Below are 21,613 nucleotides of genomic sequence, written 5' to 3'. Positions count from 1 at the left end.
CATAAAATAAGAATCCCGACAATCCCAGTGTAATCGGATAGCGGACAATTTTTTGAGGGGTGAACTGGAAATAAATAGGATGCGCAAAGTTTGGAAATTACTAAAATGACCTTTAGTAACGTCATCCATATGGTTTAGTAAATTACCATAATAACCATGGCGGTTCCAGAGGGCGGATTTATTAGGCCTTCAAATCGTTTTAAAACAATATTTACAAAAACTATTTAAAAAGTATTAGCAGTTATATGTGAACTATAAAAAAGTATTTAAATAATCTAAACTCTTTGATTTAGCGAGTGAAAATTTTTGAGGTTTTACAATTTTTAACATTTATTTAAAATAAATAAATATAATATAATATATCAGAAAAAGGGTTGATTTATCAACAGTAAATAACTGTCACCGTTTTTTTAAAAAACAGATTACACCAGGAGATAGCTTATAAACATTCAAAAAAGGCAAAATATAGTCTACTTTTAATGGTGGACAAGTCGTAGAATAACATTATATTTATTTGGAAATATATTACTATGTTACTTGAAGTCGTTGAAATAGACGTTTCACATCTAATGAACCATAGCACTTTAATAATTATGTAATATTTGCGCTTCTACACAGAAAAGAACGCCCAAGGGTAAAATTTCACATATTAGGACGACTTCCAATAATTCCCGGAAGCAGTAATTCACATTATAAATACTACTATGTAGAGAATTTCACATAGGTAGAATAATTTGAACCAAGTTAAAAGATGTAACAATGAAGTTTAACCTTTTATGATAAATTGGAAAACTATATACTTCTGTATGTACTTACACACACACAAATAAAAAAAATTCAATCATGTCCTAATTTACCATTTTAAACACTTAGTGATGCTTCGTGTAATTAGGTCATGTCCTTCTACAAAGTTTTGAATTACCTAGACACAACATGCGTGAAAGCAGACTGTTTTCGGATTAGATTTTATCGATTCCAGTAACATTGGTTGATTTTTTAAAACATATTCAAGAGTAAAAGTAATACAGGCTTGCACAAGAACATCTGTGATTACTACGGAGACAGCCGCTGAGTCAGAGCAAGCTTTTTGATAGAACTGGAATTTTCAACCTAGACGACACCGTATGGGCACATGAGTTAAAAGGTCAGGTAAGGAATTACTAGTTTTCAGCTATAGCTGTTGTAATTTTGAGCTGCTGACCATATCACACTAACAGACAGCTTATAAATAGGCCACATCTAGCCCATTTTCCTGTTATGATCAAATTTTGTCTTACCTTGATTTGGTAATAAGAACCTTCGTTTCTTGTTAATTACTAGACAATACAAGTAAGATATAATGGGAAAAAATCATAATTTATTTTTATGTATAGACTAGACACTGCAGTTAAGATATAAATGAAAACCTACCTAATCTTATTCCTAAAGAGACTAAACGTTATAGTTAAAATATAATGAAAACCCATCTAATATTGTCCCCACATGAACTAAACAAACTACATAAACTAGTAAAGATTTAATGAAAGCTCACCTAATTTTTTTCCTGCAGAGACTTAGACACTATAGTTAATATATAATGGAAACCTACCTAATTTTATTCGTGCATGGACTAGACATTACAGTAAAGATGTAATGAAAATCCACCTAATTTTATTCCTAAATAGAATATACACTAAGGTCAAAGTATAATAGAAATTAACCTGATTTTATTCCTGCTAACCAATACGGTAAAAATATAATTGAAATATATTAACAACCTAAGTAACATGCACACGCTAGACAAGTCTGTTTGGTTATTATTCACAAAGTACACAAAGGACAATCTATGCTCTACCCACCATAGATAGGTATCTAGTAGTAGACATCCACAGACATACCATTATGCCATTAGGGGCACACGCTAGATAATACGGTGAAAATATAATTGAAATATATCAATTGCCTTAGTAGCATGCACAAGCTAGACAATACAGTAAAGGTTAGATAGGAATTCATTGAGATTTCTCTATTACTTTGCACAAAGGCAAAGTACTTATATAGTACCTTTTAAAGAGCTAATATCTGTAATAAATATGAAAAATGAGTGTTAGACGTAACTAAAAGACAATTAATCATTTAGTAATCTCAGCATTATTATTTCTCGTGTGTTCAATTTGTTGTTTATTAGTAGTAAAGTTCAAGAAGACGATTTTACGTTCAGATAATTATAACGTTTATTTTAACCGACGTTTCTCCTTTTGGTTTTATGTTTCCTAGTTTAACTAAATTTGTTAAACAGAGCAGAGTTTAAATTGACGTTAGAATTTCGAAATATAGTTCCAAAAAATAAAATATCAACTTAACAGCAGCTTATTTTATAAGTTATGGGCCTACTGGTTAGTTACTTACAAAAAATGAAAATGGCTTATAAAAACCTATAATAAGGTTACATATTTGCAATATACTAGTTAGAAACCTCTCTCGTTAACTTGTGAAACTTGCGTGAAATTCGAATTAAAAAACTACTAGTTTCGTTTTGTACAACAATTCTGGCTTTCTTTTCCAATCCACAATATATTATAATACGATCTATTCTGGAAAGTAGGCAAATTTTGTAATTCTACAACACATAGAAAATAGTTACCACAAAATGCCACGTTCAGTTTTATTCAACATTTCTTAATACTTTCTATACTCCCAATTTAGTCGAATGCGTATTCATTTTCAGCCGAATTCAGTTCCCACAAATTTGAACTATAAATTATTTGTTTGGCGAAGCCAGATGGTTATGGCGCTCGACTCGTAATCTGAGGGTCGCTGGTTCGAATTCATGTCGCACCAAACATTCTCACTCTTTCAGCCGTGGGGACGTTATAATATGACGGTCAATCCCACTATTCGTTAGTAAAAGAGTAGCCTAAAAGTTGGTGGTTGGGGGTGATGACTAGCTGCCTTCCTTCTAGTCTTACACTGTTAAATTAGGGGTGGCTAGCGCATATCGCCGTCATGTAACTTTGAGCGAAATTCAAAACAAACGAACTCTTTGTCGTAGCATCTAATGCAAAATAACACAATCTTTTTTTCTTTTTTTTTGCCAGTGGCTATTGAAATCCTCTGTGGCTTACAACTATTTAAAACGTTCCACAGTTTTAAATACTATTTCCGGTAAAAGCAGAAATTGCGTGTGTGCACTCTCAACTACGGAAGCGTGAGTTTTGAGTCTCCGTTTTCTTTCTTTCAAAACGGTCACGACTAGCGCAGTTGCATTTGACCAGAAAAACTCGATACACAAGAGGCGACAAACAAATGGGAATAGCAATAAAAATTTGAAAGTTATGATCACAAATCCCTGTCACAATAAACATCCTCACTATTTCAGCCGTGGGTACGTTATAATATTACGGTCAATCCCACTATTCGTTAGTAAAAGAGTAGCCCAAGAGTCGGCGGTGGGCAGTGACGATCAGCTGCCTTCCCTCTAGTCTTACACTGCTAAATTAGTGATGGCTAGCACAGATAGCCCTCGAGTAGCTTTGTGCGAATTTCAAAAAACAAACAATTAATTTTGAGGGATGCAAAAAAGACAACTTTTTTATTCTTATTAACATATTTATGGATAAATAGATCAAATGGAAAATTTGGGAAATAAAAATCAAAGTTTTGTTTACGGATAGAACAAGTAATATGTTTTTAAAACTTGCTATTGGTTTGATCCATAAACAAAACTTTATGTAAAGAATTTATATTTACAATATCCAAGGTTTTGTTAGTTATTTTTCATGAGATATATTCTCATTTATGAGAAAAAAACTGTTGATGACATATTTTTAGTAATTATAGAATTATAATTATAGAAAGAAAATATAGTTAAACTAAACTAACATTCATAGACATGTACACTCATTAATATAAGTCATACTTAATTTGTGGCACGTTTATAAAAAAACAACAACACCTGTTTCAAGGTACAACGATTTTTAAACGACATACATCATGATGTCAAGGTTTCTCCACAGATAAGAAACCTAATAATTCCCTTCTTGAAATCTGTGTATTATTTAAATTCTTTTTTCTTCTAACATTTAAAGCTTTATTGAAAGTCACGAAGGTCGGTGATAAAACAAATCTTATTCCTTCCAAGAATTCAGAAAAGTTTGACATATATACGAAAATATAGCAGAGCGTATCTAACGAAAAGTGACAGCCTGTCAGTTATAAAAAGCAAAAATAATTAATTATGATATCTTCTATATAGACAAAACACATCCAGTAGAACTGCTGGGACTGCGGACTTCATTTCACGGATTCAACTCGTTACGTTGCATTTTTTCTACAGTAATCACACTATAACGTATCAGAAGAAACCCCATGTTTGACTATTGTGTAAAACATCACCCATTCCCTGAAATGGAAATGTGTTACCATTTGTGAAAGGTTAGATGAGCTTTGTCTGTTTGTACACTACATTAACTAATAAACCTTTCAGAAAGTGTGCTTGTATATCACATTAACTAATAAACCTTGAATAAAGTCGATTTTGATAAAACATTATATAAAATCATCTTGAAGAAAACTAGTCTTGTAACCACATTAAACAACAGAACTTGAAGACAGTTGGTTGCGATACCACATTAAACAATAAAATGTGAAGAAACTTGGTTTTCACTTAAGATTACTTCACTAGCTTTAAAGAAACATACTACGTTAACTAGGATTTTTGAAAACTTTAAGGATACCAAACATCCCATTCACTTTATAACCTGCCTTTATTTAAATCTGAACACTAAAACACAAACGTCTGCCTCTCCCTTTACAAGATTTATATTAAATATCAGATAAAGTTTTCATTTTTTGCAAAATAAATCCTGAAATTTTCTAAAAGTCTGTCTTTTGATTTTAAGACAGTCTGCCTTTATAAAAAAGAAGTGTTAAACTCAGAACGTAGGAGCGGTGCTGTTGGGACTAATAACAAAATATTCAACAAATTCTCAAAGTTGTGAATTGCGACAGCAAATATTTAAATAATATTTTAGAAGTTTCTATACACTTGATGGATCTGGCATAGATCAGAAACACTAATCATGAAAACAGAGCCTTCTCACATAATTAGCAGCTTTAGCAAGAGTCATAGAAGAGCAGTCGAAATTCTTGCTGTAGCTAGTATTAGGAGAAACACAGCAAACAAAATTGTATCCTTAACGCATAGCGATGGAAAGTGGATGAATCTTTAGTCACCTAAATAATCGAGGAAGGTATTTAATTATCAATGCAATGGATTAACGTTTAATTAATGATGTGTCGTGCCTGCATGACTTTAAACAAAGATGTTACTATCATGTTAATTAATCATACTGTAGCTTTACTATAATTTATTTAATTCACCAAACATGTAAACATGTCTAGGTTATATTAACTGGTTGATTTCACGACATTGAACTTTATTTATCTTAACTACATTTTCTATGTGGTTTTGGTCAAGAAAATAAAAGCCTGGCATGGTCAGGTGATTAGGGCGCTCGGCTCGAAATCTGCGGGTCACGGTTTGAATTTCTGCCACATCAAACATGCTCGCTCTTTTATTCGTGGAGGCGTTATAATGTAATGGTCAATTGTTGGTAAAGAGTTGTCCAAGAATTGGCGATGGGTGATGATGATTTGCTGTCTTCCCTCTAGTCTTACTTTACTTAATTATGGATGGAGAATGCAGATAGGCTCTCGTGTAGGTTGGCGCGAAATTAAAAAACAAACAAACCATTAAAGTTATAAAATACGTTTATATTCGCATTCCATACGTTCAACCAACACATGTGTTAACTGCTAAAAATTGGGTTTCTATATCCTCGAGGGAGAAAACCAAAAAACACGGACAATCCATTGTATAACTTGGAGGTTTGGCTTAGTTTTGTTAAGCACAATCTTTTAACATCTCTTTCAATATTGTTTCTTCCTCAAAGATGTTTCTTCTCTATTACATTTTTTTTTCATAATGGGTTAAAAATAAAAAGTTCAAATGAAATATTTTATACCTTTTAGCACAAGTGCTAAGTGCTCGTAGTAAACATATATGTTTACTACACATATCTATACAATTATCATAGATGAAAAAAATGAAGTTTGAAAAAAGGAAGTCTTTCATTTTCAGGTCAGCTTCCATTTTTCATCTTCATTTCGGTAAGTATTCAGCTTGGACACCAGGGGTGTTCAGAAATTATAAGTTTTATCGACCATCTCTTGCTGATGATTTGAACTTTTTTTTTTATCTTTGTTTTGATTTGACCGTCAGCAATTTCTGAAGGACACTAAGACGTCCGAAGGGGCGAAGACAAATGTTGGCACAATTTGATTTTCTTTATTGGTTGAATCTTTCTATTGGACGATCAAAACGACGACATGAACTTCCCGACGTTTTGATTTCGTGTCTGTGCCAGCTCTAAGTAAGCTTTATATTTTTCATTCAAAAAAGAAACAGTGATAGCAGAGCTGTTGCTAATTTAATTATTAAAAAAACTCGGATGATGAATAGTAATACTAAAATAAATGGAATCTGAGGACCCTACAAATTGTAATTATTTATTAATTTTGTTTTGAGTTTGAATTTGGTGTGTGTTGGGGGCAATATGTGTTCCCCGAGAAAAACTGGTCGGGTGTCTAATAATCAACTGGATAAGTAGGTGCCTGCAATACCATAAAGAGTCTTCCTTTTCACAGCTCCTCCAGATTTATTTGTTTGTTTTTTAATTAAGCACAAAGCTATACAATGGGCTGTCAGTGCTCTGCCCACCATAGGTATCGAAACCCAGTTTTAGCAGTGTAATTCCACAGACATACTACTGTGTCATCCTTCAGATACCTCGTCAGTTTACATTTCTTTTCCTGGTAGGTATTTGGATAACTGAGAACCCGGAATGCTCGAAGATTGAGCGATCCTCCTTCGTCCCGATCGTAGCTGAAATTAAGTTATTAACTAAGCAAAAAAAAACTTAAAAGTTTTAAAAAGTGTTTTCCTGTGTAACTGAAGAGAGATAGGAGACAAAAAAGCAATTGTAAGAACAAAACGAGAAACAGCCTTTCTTGCTGTGAAGGGAAAAAACGGAAACACCGCGAGAAAATCACTTTCAATGATCGGGTGCCGAATATTCTACCCAACCACGTCCCGTGTTATGTACCTAAAAGCGGATAGAAGGATTATTAATTACAGTCACGTAAATGGTGCCCAAAGAACTATCTAGTCTTAGCAGATGGAAACAAGGAAGCTTGAAGAGTCTTCATGGTCATTCAGGAAGGAAACCTATATACTAAACTCCACTTCACATGGGTAAACGATGGAATAACACTTTGTCGGTGACTCTTCCTTCTCATGCTGACTGTGGTCTGCGGCTGCTGATTTAAAGTTATTGTATTTTTTGCTAGTCGTTCCCATATATTTTGTTTCATTGGTGTGTTTGGATTTGTTGATCCTGTGCTTGTTTCGTCTTCTTGATCTGGGTTTGTGTGTGATAATCCTTCATTGTTGTATATGTCGTGCAATGCCAGGTGTGGTGTGTTCTTTTGTAGTGTCGATTTCTTACGTGGTTTCTCTGTCCTAAAGGGAAAAAGGTATTAAAAAAAACAACCATTAGTCAAAATGTGATCTTTAGTCTTCCTAGATGTAGTAATGACCTTCATGTACTGTACATGTCTTGTTGTTTTACTGAAATGGACTCTATTAATTGCATGGATTTTGATGTTTGTAGAAACCTTTAGAGACTGTTGGATATCCTCAGCTGTAATGGATAAGTTCACATTCTTAAGTAATACAAAGATAAAGGTTAGTTTTGCTTCGTGGCGGTGAAAGAATACAAATAGTTGAAACCTTCAAATGTTTGGAGCTTCATTAAAGTTTCATCCCAACGAAACGTCCTGGGTTTGGTAGGGTCGATGATGGCATTTGGTTCAAAATTCAGTGTGAAGTTGTAAACTTGCCGTCGATGATCATGGATGGGATCGCCGGCGTCAACGTTAATGGTGCGCGGAACTTGGTGATGTTCTTCTCGTCGTGGTTGAAGTGAAACAGCTTCGTGGTCAGATGCACTCTATTACCCGTGGTAGTTAACCAAATAATTTAATTCAAATTGTCAAACCATGGATTGTGAGTGGTTGTTTGGTCTCTTTTCTCCTCGCTTGTGGGTTTTAAATTTGCTGAAATGACTCCGTGATAAAATATTTTTTTCTTTTTACCATGATGATATGGTATATTTTTATGTGAAAGAAAGTCTGGAAGGACTGTTGTTTTCATCTTATTGCTATGCTACCTCATGAGTTAAATTCAATATAGATAGATTATTATGATAAAAAGTTAAGGTGAATGTGATAACAGGATTCTACGCTCTAATGGTTAAAAAAAACATAAAGGTTTATGGAATTAAGAATTTGAAATTAACGTTAAATTATTAAATGATTAAGTAACTAAACGATTTCATTTCAGGATGGCAGGGTCTAAGAATCCAATGCTGTCTGTCCGATCTGTGATAGTTATTCAGATTAAAATATCTTTCATATACAGAAGGGGTCTGAAATAAACCACGGAAAACCACTCATTCAAGAACATGTTGACTCGGGCGGCGTTGTAGCGGAAAGTAAATCACACGTCTGGTCAGATTGGCTACTAAAAACCGAAGAAATCCGATGCCAATCCAATCCAATCTTACTTGTCAGTCGTTTATGTTTTTAATTTCACAAAACCTAAAGTGAGTTGCGAGACAACCAGGGGCGCTCAGAAGTAAATCCATTGCCAAACGCAAACTAACGTGGCAGGGGTTTAGTTTAGAGAGGGATAATCAGGAGGATAATCCATTGTCTAATTTTTTAGGTGTTTGTATACTATCTGTAAGGATTGAGATGGACGTGACGTGATTGGTTGATGGTTCTTGTACTGTGATTGGTAAAAGTAAATGATGATTCGACCAATAGTAGCCATAAACTGTTGATTTTTAGGCGTGACTTTCTGTTTAGCAATGGTTCCATCATGTTGATGTAAAAGTATTCTTTGATTTTTCCCTTTTTTTTTAAAAAAAAGGTTAGTCCTTCGTTTTTTATCCACAAGTTTCACACTGTATTAGCCGTGTGCTGTCCTTTTCACCTTTTATTCGTCTTTTTTTTTCTTTTTTTAGTAAGTATAAATGCACGTCATGAATGGTAGTTAGTTTTCGTATTGGATAGATATTGAGCAATATTGATATTTTCTTAGTTTATTGTGTTTAATGTTGAATACGAGTTAATTCGATAAAATGATCCAGTTTTCAGTAGTGTTGGAATAGGTAGAGTAAATAGAGCAGATACCCTAGGACCAAGACGTACTGGGCTAAAAAGATCCACTAAAAATTATAAACTTTTATCTTTATTTTGTTAATAATAACAAGTAAAATGATACAGAACCATTTGGAAATGATAAAACGTAATGATGAAGTTTTTATTGTGTTGTTCAATACTTAATGAACAAGCTTTCAACTCCCCTCTTGTAACCGTCTTCAGATAAATTGGTTCATAACACGAAGAAATATTATAATTAATAAAGTATTAAGATCAGTAATAATAATATATGATTTGACATTAGACAATAACAAGATCGATGAATTTACTACAATTTGGATGTATTTATAATGAGATTTTTCGACAGTAATGATTACTTACGTATAGAGTCAAACTCACACAAGGATGTAAAGCATATCTGATTACGTATTGGGAATAATATATGCACAATATAATTTTTTCTAAAGTCACTAAGTTTCGATGCAGGAAAATATCTCGCCAATTTATTTTAGTATTTAAACGTCTTTGTGTAACTGAAGGGTTTCAAAGTTAAAAAATGATATTTAGTCTTAAGAATTATTATAGATAATACGTGTTGGGTAGGTGATCGTTAAAACAAAGAATAACAAAGGTTCAAAAGTTAATCTTTCTTGAAAATGTTCAGCTGAATATAAATATACTGGGGACTGGTCATGAACTTTACTTTTGTGTTGGGGCCAATATATACTACGTCACTGCAGTAGGTCAGTGTAGAGGTGAGTCGCAATGAACACCATAAACCTAAAATAAGTCGTTCAGTTTTACCTTCGCTGTATAGTTTGAATTTTAAATAAAACAACAAATCGAATTATGGGGCTTAAAATGTAATCGTGTGAATTTATTGTGGAATCTTTTTCTAAACGTATAATTAATATTATAGACGTTTTTTGGAGGTTTAGATCGAATTTTGAAAAAAAAAATCCTATTTGTTTGCTAATATCATCATTAAAATATTTTAATTATTTATAGATTTTTAAAATAATATAAGTTTTTGAAGGATATAACAGCAGGGAAAATTATTTTTATCGGTTAATTTGTGATGTTTTTTTTCCGTTGACGGATGATTAAACATGTCGAATGAACTTGTGGTTACATTGTGGTTTCTCTCTTAGGCCTTGAAAAACAGGTGTTTACTAAAAGTAACTCCTAACTGCAGTGGTCAGTTCGAGTGCGGTCAGTCTGAGCTTCGCTTGTCCATCTCGTGTACTCACTGATAATTAGTGAATTTGAAAATTCTCCCACTTAAAAAAAGGGGGGAAGTGAGTTGGTCAGCATCGAAGTTTTAAGATATTATTTTGAAGGCCTGAAGATCAAGAGCCCAGTCGCTAAAACAAAAGTGGGAAGTAAGCTAAATAAAACATCTCAGAAAACACAAGACAGAAGAAAGTGGACTTTGACATCCGTGACCTTGACCTGCTACAATAGTAGCCATGACAACCAAAGTTACAGTTTTTGTAGTAGCTGGTTTACTTTTTCTCACAAGCAGCGTATCCAGCTTAAGACTTTGTGGAACCCATCTGTCAGAAGCTTTGGCTTTGTTGTGCAGAGCTCACGGAGGCTTTTATTCTCCACAAACAAAACGTTCAGGTAAGCTTTTAATTTTTACTTACATAATCCTTTTAATGAAAATGTTGTGAAACGAATTAAAATTAGTAGTAAAATAATGTGACACGTTAAAGGGAAATTATTAATATTAGTTTAGAATAATTCGTATTTTGTAGAATTTAAAATGAATGTTTATATAAAACTATTTATCATAAAATTTCGTCTCTTGAAAATCCAAAGTTCTGTTTGTAGGTGAAATGGGATGTATCATACTTTTCTGTCCACTAACATTGATAAAATAATAATTAGAGTTAACGTAAAATGTGTTTAAAAATGTACCTGAATCGAACGGTTTTATTGAAAACACTCAGTTTTATTTGTTCGTGTTTCAGGGTAAATCGCAAGCCCAATTTATATGTAGTATAAAACATTTTGTTATTTATCTTTACCTGTCTTCATGTTCCAATAGTAAAATATACAAAATTACTAATTCTAATGGCCTTCTCGTTGTGAAGAGTGTAAGAAATATTTTTATCATAAAACTCTCTTTTCTTCTTTCTTTCATTACAATTAAATTACTGAAAATAAAGAAAGTAGAAAACACACATATAAAATATAAGCTCTTGTTCATTCTCAAGAAACAACAACTTATTTCATTAATGATTCCCGGTCCACCTTTCGAAAGCGCTCGAGTTATAGGGTTTTTATTCATTTCTATCAAGAGTACTTATTTTTCTAACATCATGAATTATTTCAATAATGTTAGACCAACAGTATTTTAATAGACAAAAAATAAATATTTTATTATTACAGCTATTTCAAGGTACATGTGTTAGGAAAAAAGTACTGACTGTAAAACTAATGAAAGCAGATTATCTTACAAGTTTCAAATCCATTAATTAAAAAAGAAATCCTTAATATTAAAACTTTGTTGCATTTAATATTACCTAATTCATTCGTTGATAATAGGCTATTTTTATATTCTACAGTAAGCTCACTAGAGTCTGTGTAGTCAACATCGCAATTGAACCCAAAATTTCATAGACCTTAAAAGATCGAAATATAATAATGACGTTTTCTCCAATATTTAGCAGCTGAAACCGAACAGTTTAGTTTAGTGATAACTGAGGTCATTAAACATCGTTTTGACCTTTTTTTTTTGTAAGTTCCTAGAAGAGTTTACCAGTTACCAAGGTCACAACCATGTTTATTCTTGTTCGTTCTTCATTCTTGAATGATATAGCGATGTTCACAGTTTGGGTTACTGAAGGACACGATTTTGTAACATACATCCTAATAACTACTCAATACTTTAAACTGTAGGCCTGACTGAAGTATAGTTAATACACATGGACTGTAGGGAAAGGAAAAAACAACACATGCTATTTCGGTATTTCAAGAGTTGATACCCTACATCAATACGCGTGCTAATCAAATGTTTCCATTACAGATATAATACCAAGCTAAAGCTAAGTACTTTGTTATTCTATGTTTTATCAGTAAAACTTTCTGTATCATTAGAAACTGACAATCATGACAATCATATAAACAAGTTTATCGTATATTTGCCAGCAATACGACACCTTTAACAATCTAATTCATGTTGAACTTCGCAATTTTTAAATGCTTTGCGGCCTTTTTAATGTTGGTTTGATTTGAATTTAGTGCAAAGCCACACGAGGGATATCAGCACTAGCCGTCCTTAATTAGGAGGTGAAAGACTAGATGAAAAACAGCTATCAACACCACCCACCGCCAACTCTTGGGCTACTCTTTTTCCAACTAATAGTGGGATTGACCGTCACATTATAAGACTCCTATGGTTGAAAGGGCCAGCATGTTTGGTGTGACGGGGATTCGAACCCGCAACCCTCAGCTTACGAGTCCAGCAACCCTAACCATCTAGCCATGCCGAGCCTCCAAAATGTGTAGAATCACTTATCTTCGACCCGGCATGGCCAGGTGGGTTAAAGCGTGCGACTCGTAATCTGAGGGTCGCGGGTTTACATCCCCGTCGCGCCAAACATGCTCGCCCTTTCAGCCGTGAGAGCGTTATAATGTTACGATCAATCCCACTATTCGTTGGTAAAAGAGTAGCCCAAGAGTTGGCGGTAGGTGGTGATGACTAGCTGCCTTCCCTCTAGTCTTACACTGCAAAATTAGGGACGGCTAGCGCAGATAGCCCTCGAGTAGCTTTGCGTGAAATTCAGAAACAAACAAACAATCACTAATCTTAAGTTAGAGGACTAACAGGAAGAGAGCTAGTCACAACAACTGCTGCAAAGTCTTAACTATTTTTGTGTGATTGAACCTTACGTTTTGACTGTCACCCTACTAACGCACTCATGTTTCTGCAAAATGCGTTATTTTCAGCAACTGGATGTGAATCATGAACATTCGGATACACAGTCCACCAAGCTAATTTCTAGTATGCGTCCGACCTTTCTTTTTAGTGTTTTATATAATGCGTGCTTGAATACTTTAAAGTTCTGAAATAACTAAAAATAAATTAAAATTGCATTGTTGTAGTAATGTTTTGTTTTTGTTCAAGAACGATACCCCTCTCCTCTCCAGTATGTGTGCAAACTTATACCGCTAGAAACTGTGTTTCGATATCCCTGGTGGGCAGAACACACATAGCCCCTTGTGTAGCTTGTTTGTTTTTGTTTTAATTTCGCGCAAAGCTACTCGAGGGCTATCTGCGCTAGCTGACACTAGTTTTGTAGTGTAAGTCTAGATGGCAGCTAGTCATCACCACCCACCGCCAACTTTTGGTCTACTCTTTTACCAACAAATAGTGGGATTGACCGTCACATTATAACGCCCCCACAGCTGAAAGGGCGAGCATGTTTGGTTCGACTGGGATTCGAACCCGCGAACCTCAGATTACGAGTCAAACGCCTTAACCACCTGGCCGTGTAGCTATGTGCTTAATAAGAAACAAGAACGATATTTTCGTCTGTTGATTTTTGCTTAACTGACATATGCGGAGGGTAAATACTCACCCTTACAAATGGTAACCCGGACTTAAATGTTTAAGAACTTCTCACTCACCTAAAGGACTATTTTATTGATGAATGTATTGATAAAAGAAAAAAAATACTTTGTTGATTAAAAGGAAGACAAAAAATTAGAATTTAACAACTCGCTTGTATTGAAGAATATAATGGGTCCATTTGGTAAGTAAAAGTGGTCTTTGTATTAAAAACAAGTCTCACGTGTGATACGTTTATTGCTTACTTAGAACAGTCCTGTAGTAGATCAATAAATCAGCACAGGTATATCTAACCAGTGGTGCTCTAATTAAATTCTAGAGTGGATTTCTGTCGTTTTCCATATTATCGAATCTCACAGGCGGTCTATACTCCTATCCTATCGCTATTCGTTTTGAGTTCTGACCATCTGTGCTTCTATGAATGCTGATGCTCTGATGAACTTACTTTAGATATATATATATACCACAAACATTATCCCGAAGTTCCTGTAACATTTATATACAATAATAATCACCTCGTTATACACATATATTTAGTATTTGAATCAGCACGTGCGCTGTTCAAACACAGTATCAATCAGTATAGTCCTATCGGCCATACTTAAAATACATAATTACAAAAATATTCATGAATATTACAGAAATTTTCTTGAACAGAATTATTTACACGAAGAGCATATTTTACAAATACAACACTGAAGTTTAACGATTAATATAAACTTTTTTTTTTCTCCAGCTTCTCTGTCATTCTTGGAACGACTAAGGCGAGACTCAGCAACTGTTGACCAACAAAATACTCTAGTGAACAGACAGTTTGGAGTGGCAAACGAGTGCTGCAGAAGAGCTTGTTCTCTACAAACTCTCACGAGTTACTGTGCTTTCCCTCATGCTTCGGAAGAGTCTTCTACATTACGTCGTATCACCAATGTTGGCAGGCAGACTGGAGGAATTCACGTTATTGTAAGTACTTCTGAACGCTAGTGTCTTACTATACGTAAGTGTTCGTTTCGAAAGACTTGGGACTTTTCTTTTTCTTTTATAACGCATAAAGTAAATCTCGTAATACATCTGTGCATCACAATGTCCGGTTTGGTTTGTTTGTTCTGAATTTCGCGCAAAGCTACACGAGGGCTCTCTGCGCTAGCCGTACCTAATTTAGCAGTGTAAGACTAGAGGGAAGGCAGCTTGTCATCGCCACCAACCGCCAACTCTTGGGCTACTCTTTTAACAACGAATAGTGGGATTGACCGTCAAATTATAATGCTCCCACGGCTGAAAGGGCGATCATGTTTGGTATAACGGGGATTCGAACCCGCGACCCTCAGGTTACTAGTCGAATGCCTTAACCACCTGGTCATACCGAGCAAATATGTCTGGTGTCTTACAAACTTCTTAAATGTTTTTTATTAATTTACTTTTAAAGTTTTTATTCGCAATAAGATGCGTTTTTTTTTTTATTTATCAAAAATTTTGTCTCTACTTAAAAATGATTTACGGTTACTGGAAATTGGATGTTTGTAAGACGCACCTAGTTCAACTTGGAAAATTGGAATGTTTATGGTTAATATTGGTTTCACATTATATCAGTTTAAAGTTACTGAAGTTCTCATTTAAATACCAGGTTAAAAATATGGCAGTATAAAACTAAGAGACAGACGTTTTAACGTCTTCAACGAAGTTTCGAGGATAAGTTCTTCAGCAGTTAATGAAAAACCATACTTTTTGAATGAAATATTAATACAAAAACTGTGAAACTAGCTTAGACACTTTCATGGCATGTTTTATTAAATAGTCAATTGTGAATGTTTGTGGCACGCTTTATGCGAACTACCTAAAGATGTACTATGATGAAAGAGGAAAGGTTTGTAAGACTAGGGTTATGGAACACGGAAATATATTCTTGAGGAATTGCGCTTCATAATCTATCTAAAAATGCTGTTGCTAATTCTAACAATAGTGGCATTATAACTAAATAAGTCTTCGGTTTGTGTAGAGCGTTTTGATAAATTTCTGTATCATATAATAACGTGAATCATAGTCTTAGAGTACAGATTTTTAAAGAACGTTGCCCTCTGTTATTTCACGTCAAGCTTACGGGAATCAATGGATGGTCGTAACTGAAATGACCTGCCCTTTGGTCTTAAACATTATGTTTGTAGTCTTAGTTTTAGGTCAGCATGTCCACAGTTTTCAAGTTAAGCGCCATCTCGTCCCTTATATTCTTTAATTTATTAAGATTTATGTAGATGGTGGGGAAATTAGCTTTCGCTTGACTTAGTCAAAATTATGAAAGCAATTTAAGTATGTTAATTACAGTAAAGCAATAAGTTATAAATTGATTAACGGAGCTAACCTTATACAACACACTGACGAACTAATATTTCACGAGGTTCGGTTAGCTTAGCATACTTAGTTCCTCATCAATATATTAAACTAACAACAGAGAATAACCTTTATAGATATAAACATTACTCAGAAAATATATTAAAATTCATTGTTAACAATACAATTCTTAAGATTTAATGAAACTAAAAGTAAAGAGGAATGAAATAGGTTGGCCGTTGCATGGAAAAAAACACCAAATATTAATTATTTTTCTTAATATCCACATAGCCTACTAAGGCACGACTTGTGAATGAATATATTTGCAATTGTACGTATCCTATAAAACATGTCATGGAAGAAAACAACAACCTAGCCATGTTATGTAAACGTCCTAAATATAGTAAAACGTATCATGAGAAAAGAAAGATAATGAGACTTTTACGCAGTAACTTACTGGTTGTAGTCCTAATAATGTCACAAATAATGACGGACCCAATGCTTGTTAGAAAAAACATTTTTGCTAATAATGACAGTTATGGCTCCCAATGCAAAATTATTCCAATTGTTTAACTTCATATTTTATACTATCGTAATTCGTATCTAACGCTTTTGTGTTCAGATACAATATAGATATTTAAAACAATAAATTATTCTATTAGAAATGTGTAAGAATAAAGTTTAACCAGTAAAACTAATGAGTTTAGTGTTAAATAATTAAAATAAACTGTCCTGGAATACACAATACTCAGGTATGTATAGAGACACAAATTAAAATGTAAATGTACAGAAACACAATCTAACATTTATATGTACAGAGACAGTAATTAAAATTTATATATAGAGAAACACTAGTTAAAATTTATGTAAATATCACTGTCTGGAAAAAAAATTACGCCATAATGCATGGTTAATTTTATTTGAAAGAAGCAGAGCATTTCACTATGAAATTACAACATGGAGGCTTTAATAAATTGAAAGTTGAAACGTGGTTTTGAAGGACGTTGTGTTTTTGAATTCGATGTTTATTCGTAACTATTCACCTGTCTTCAAATAATCCTTAATAATATTGTGAAAACATTAGAATCTGTCAGGGCTTACTCCCTGCTGATTTCCTAACTAGATGTCTGTTGACAGCTGTTATTTTTGCTACTCGTTTCTTGTTATGTTTTCAGATGAACATGACTTGTTGTTTACACCTTTCTTTTACTGGTTTTGATAGATTGCTTATGTCATAATGGTTGGTAAAACATTTTATAAATTACGTTGTATTATTGTGCCAACTCAGTTAAGAAGGTACTAATCTAGCAAGTATGATTGTCACATTGACAGAAATGAGAGTACACTTGGCTGTTATGGATATCAACTTTATATAAAATATACAGTGATTAATTTGAAACGTTACTTCTTCAAAAAAAAACAATAATAAAATGTATTTCATTATCAAAGTTTGAGTTTTAGGTTTAGCTGCTGATTCGAAAGAAGTGGAACTTAAGATATTGTTTGTCTGTGAGAATACCCACACCACAGGAGAACCAAACCTTGGTATTAAAAAACAAACTATGATTTTTGGAAATAATGTTTTTGAATGTATAGTTTATTAATCGAAATTTATTTTTAAAAGCAATATTTATCCATTTCTATAGGAGCATTCTTCTCAGAAGATGGCCTCACAGATCACTTCCTCAGCAGCAATGACATCCCAGAATGATAAACCTCAGAGATTTGTACAAGCAGCACAACGTGAAACTTCGGGTCTAGTTGTAAACCCTCGGACTGAAGAGTACATCCTGGTCTAAACTACTTTATCTTCCGAGAGTGAAAAACTTCACAGCAGACTTGGTGTTTATTTAATTTCGGTTTTTAAAATAGACATTTTATTTACAAACAAAAGTGTTTTCTGTACAGATGTAAACGCTGTCATCTGATGTAAGTTTTATTACGTATGCTTCCTGAATAAGGTTTTAAATCCCTTTTTTGTATATTCCAAACAAAATTTGTTTCTATTACTCTGGATAAAATACACATTTAAGTTGGTGAGTTTCATCATATTCAGGAACATCTTTAGCATGTCTGAAACATGAAACTTTTTATATGCTTATTTGATTTCTTAGAAAAATTAAAGACGATGAAAGTTTGTAAGCACTAATATCTTATAATGATTGAACACTGTGTTGTTCAGATTAGTTGAGTGTAAGACGAAACATCTCAAAATCAAGAGTCTGATTTATATCAAAGAAAATGTTTGCATGCTTTACAAAAACAGAACATTCCTTCATGTGATATAAGTTTGTACAGATGAACCTACTTTGTGTGTGTTGTCTCTTCGCAAGAGATAGCCTGTTTATTTATTATTAGTTGTATGATAAAAATCACTAATTGTTTTTTATGTTTGACCAAACATGGAATGGAAAATATAAAAAAGATTAAAGTCCGTTACATTTGTTGTTTTTTGGAAGTGTTTAAGGATTTATAGTTATGCCCCCGGATCATTTGTTACATTTTTTTCTCTATATTACAATAAAACGAACTTATATTTAGGAGATTTTGGTGGTTATTTCTTCTTATTAAAATTTCAAATCGAAGATTTGAAAAGCTATAGCTTTTATATTGTTATTCGAGTGCCTTCATGAACTCTAAATGGCCCAGCATGGCCAGATGATTAGAGCACTAGATTCGTAATCTGAGGGTCGCAGGTTCGAGTCCCCGCCACACCAAATATGTTCGCCCTTTCAACAGTGGAGGGTGCTATATGTGATGGTCAATTCCACTATTCGTTGATAAAAGAGTAGCCCAAAAGTTATCGGTGGGCGATGATGACCAGCTGCCTTCCCTCTAGTCTTGCACTGCTAAATTAAGGGCAGCTAGCATAGATAATGCTGATGTACCTTTGCGCGAAATTCAAAACAAGTAAACAATACATACTTTGGTTTACGAAAGTACAAGCTGTCAGCAACAGCAAAGATACTATGTCATAGTAGAGTTTTGACTTTTAATAAACTTATGTACACTTTTCTAACGTTATGTTGGTATTATTGGATGCTTCGCACTTTCAGCATTGACGTGTTTTTAGACAGATAATTAACTCCATGTCTCGGTTAAAATTAGCCCATCTGAAAATTATAAATGACGATCATTGTTGTTTTTTTTAGCGAAAGAAATTTATCAGGAAAACAATCAAATGTAAATGATTTTTGCTATCGAAACCAAGTGTTTAGGAGATTATTTCGTTATTATGATCACAATATAACAATTACTAACTTTGTTCTGCTTTTTTAAACTTTGCCAAACTATTTAAATTTCCCATTTCCTCAATGAAGTTTTGTGAACTATAATTTGACAGAAAAAAAACAAAAACAACTCCACCTCTACTGCACAAAATTAGCCTTGAGATTTATGACTCTACTTTTATTACAATATTTGAACCGTGTACTAGAGAGGAAATCAAGTTGTTTGACAGGAACAGGACTTAAGTTGATTCTATTCAAAACTCTACCAACCTGAACACGAATCTATAAGAAAAAATGCAAAGCAAGGCAATATAATATACTTAAGTAGTTGTATACCATGCAACCTATTTAATCAGTTGTATTTAAAATTTGAACTTTTACAAATTAAACACTGGTGGAATTCTTGTCAACATTAAATGGTCAGGTAGTTAAGGCACTCGATGCGTAATCTGAAGGTCGTGGGTTTGAATCTCCGTCGCAGCAAACATGCTCGCCCTTTCAGCCGTGTGAGCGTTATTATGTGACGGTCAGTCCCACTATTCGCTGATGAAATATTAGCCCAAGAGTTGGCGGCGGGTGGTGATCACTAGCTGCCTTCCCTCTAATGTTACACTGCTAAATTAAGGCAGCAAGCGCAGATGGCCCTCGTGTAGCTTTGCGCGAAATTCAAAACAAATAAACAAACCAACACTAAATAAGTATAATTATAACAGTTTCGTTAAAGTAGCTTTAAAGTAAAGCTCTAGCAGATAAATAATATATCACTGATAAAGATATCGAAATGGAATAGCTTTTACTTTCGCTAGTATGGTAAAATTATGTTTCCAAGTTTTCACATTTTATGCATATTTTCTAAAAGATCTATACCACTCAGCGTCAGTTGTAAAACCCTTTATTAATAACATAACTTAATACTGTACTATGTCTGGTGGCATTTTCAAGTCCTTTTTCCGTCAAAAACATCATTTCTGTACAAGGAGGTGGAACATAAAAATTTAAAGCTAATATGTCAAAACGAAGAGTGACCTACGTCAGGTGTAATTGATGTCCATGTTGTTCTGTAATTACAGAAACACTAAAAACAAGTTGTATTGATTTGGGACATAAAGTGTTTTCATTCATTTTTAAACTGTTGTTTTTTAACTCAAAAACTGCTACGCTTATAAAATGAAGCTTGTCTTAGGACAAAATAACTACAAAATACATGAACTAAAACAAGAGTTACAATGCCAATAACTACTGCAACAAATATTAATAAACACAGGCCCGTACGCAGAATGTTTGAAAGGATGTTTTAATTTATTAAATTAAAAGTTAAAACATGTTTTTCAATGTACAGTTAGCATGCTAATGCTACGTTAATCAAGAAAATATGTTTTCCATAAAACTGTAAAAAAATATGTTATGAGGTTAAACCTGAAAGCAAGTTTGCATTAAATATAGCATAAACAATTGCATGGATGTTCATATAAAGTCCAGAAATATTCAATGAAATATCAGCAAGTCATCATTCTGTTGTATCACTGTGTGGAGGCTGGACTTAAATTACATAAATACGTATTTTATATTATAGTAAACGACATCTGTATGCAGAGTAATTGTTAAATTTTATTACTGATTTAAACAATTCTATACAGTAATAGAGACCCGGCATGGCCAGATGGTTAAGGCACTCCACTCGTTATCTGAGGGTCGAGGGTTCGAATCCGAGTCACACCAAATATTCTCGCTCTTTTAGCTGTGGGAGTGTCATAATGTGATGGTCAATCCCATTGTTCGTTGGTAAAAGAGTAGATCAAGAGTTGGTGGTGGGTGGTGATGACTAACTGCCTTCCCTCTAGCCTTACACTGCTAAATTAGGGACAGCTAGTGCAGATAGCTCTCATCTAGCTTTGCGCGAAACTCAAAAACAAACACCAATAAAATATTAATATTACCTATTTCAATGAGTTATGTTCGTATTATAATTTGAAATAGCCGGAAAATTGAAATTGAACTTAGAAGTTAATTGAATGTCTATATGTATAAAATTTACAATATTTACCAACAAGATTGATACATACAATTTTCTTTCTTAGCACAAATATATTTTAATATACAAACAACAATAGAATTTATAAAACGGTTAATATAAATACTTACTACAAATAATGTTATATATACAAAAGTTCTACAAACGTACACACAATACTGAGTCTTCTATCTAGTTTGGAAC

General features: G+C 33.6%; 1 protein-coding gene across 3 annotated transcripts in view; it reads left to right on the top strand.

The window, feature by feature from the left end:
* Positions 1–18,711, top strand: part of LOC143226008 (insulin-like) — a 35,118-nt gene extending 16,407 nt beyond the window's left edge. The window contains exons 1-4 of one of the 3 annotated variants that reach the window (XM_076456366.1): positions 712–1,144; positions 10,419–10,893; positions 14,583–14,806; positions 17,815–18,711. In XM_076456366.1, the coding sequence (XP_076312481.1) occupies positions 10,737–10,893; positions 14,583–14,806; positions 17,815–17,967 (534 nt within the window). In that variant the 5' untranslated portion in view covers positions 712–1,144; positions 10,419–10,736 and the 3' untranslated portion in view covers positions 17,968–18,711. Of the gene's footprint in view, positions 1–711; positions 1,150–10,418; positions 10,894–14,582; positions 14,807–17,814 lie in introns of those variants that run through there. The other 2 variants (XM_076456364.1, XM_076456365.1) reach the window with 2 other exon arrangements.
* Positions 18,712–21,613: the final 2,902 nt, after the last annotated feature.

The sequence above is a fragment of the Tachypleus tridentatus genome, chromosome 9 (assembly GCF_004210375.1).
Source record: "Tachypleus tridentatus isolate NWPU-2018 chromosome 9, ASM421037v1, whole genome shotgun sequence".
Lineage (NCBI taxonomy): Eukaryota > Metazoa > Arthropoda > Merostomata > Xiphosura > Limulidae > Tachypleus > Tachypleus tridentatus.
The sequence above is the reverse complement of the archived record's forward strand: the minus strand, read 5'-3'. Positions and strand labels throughout refer to the sequence as shown.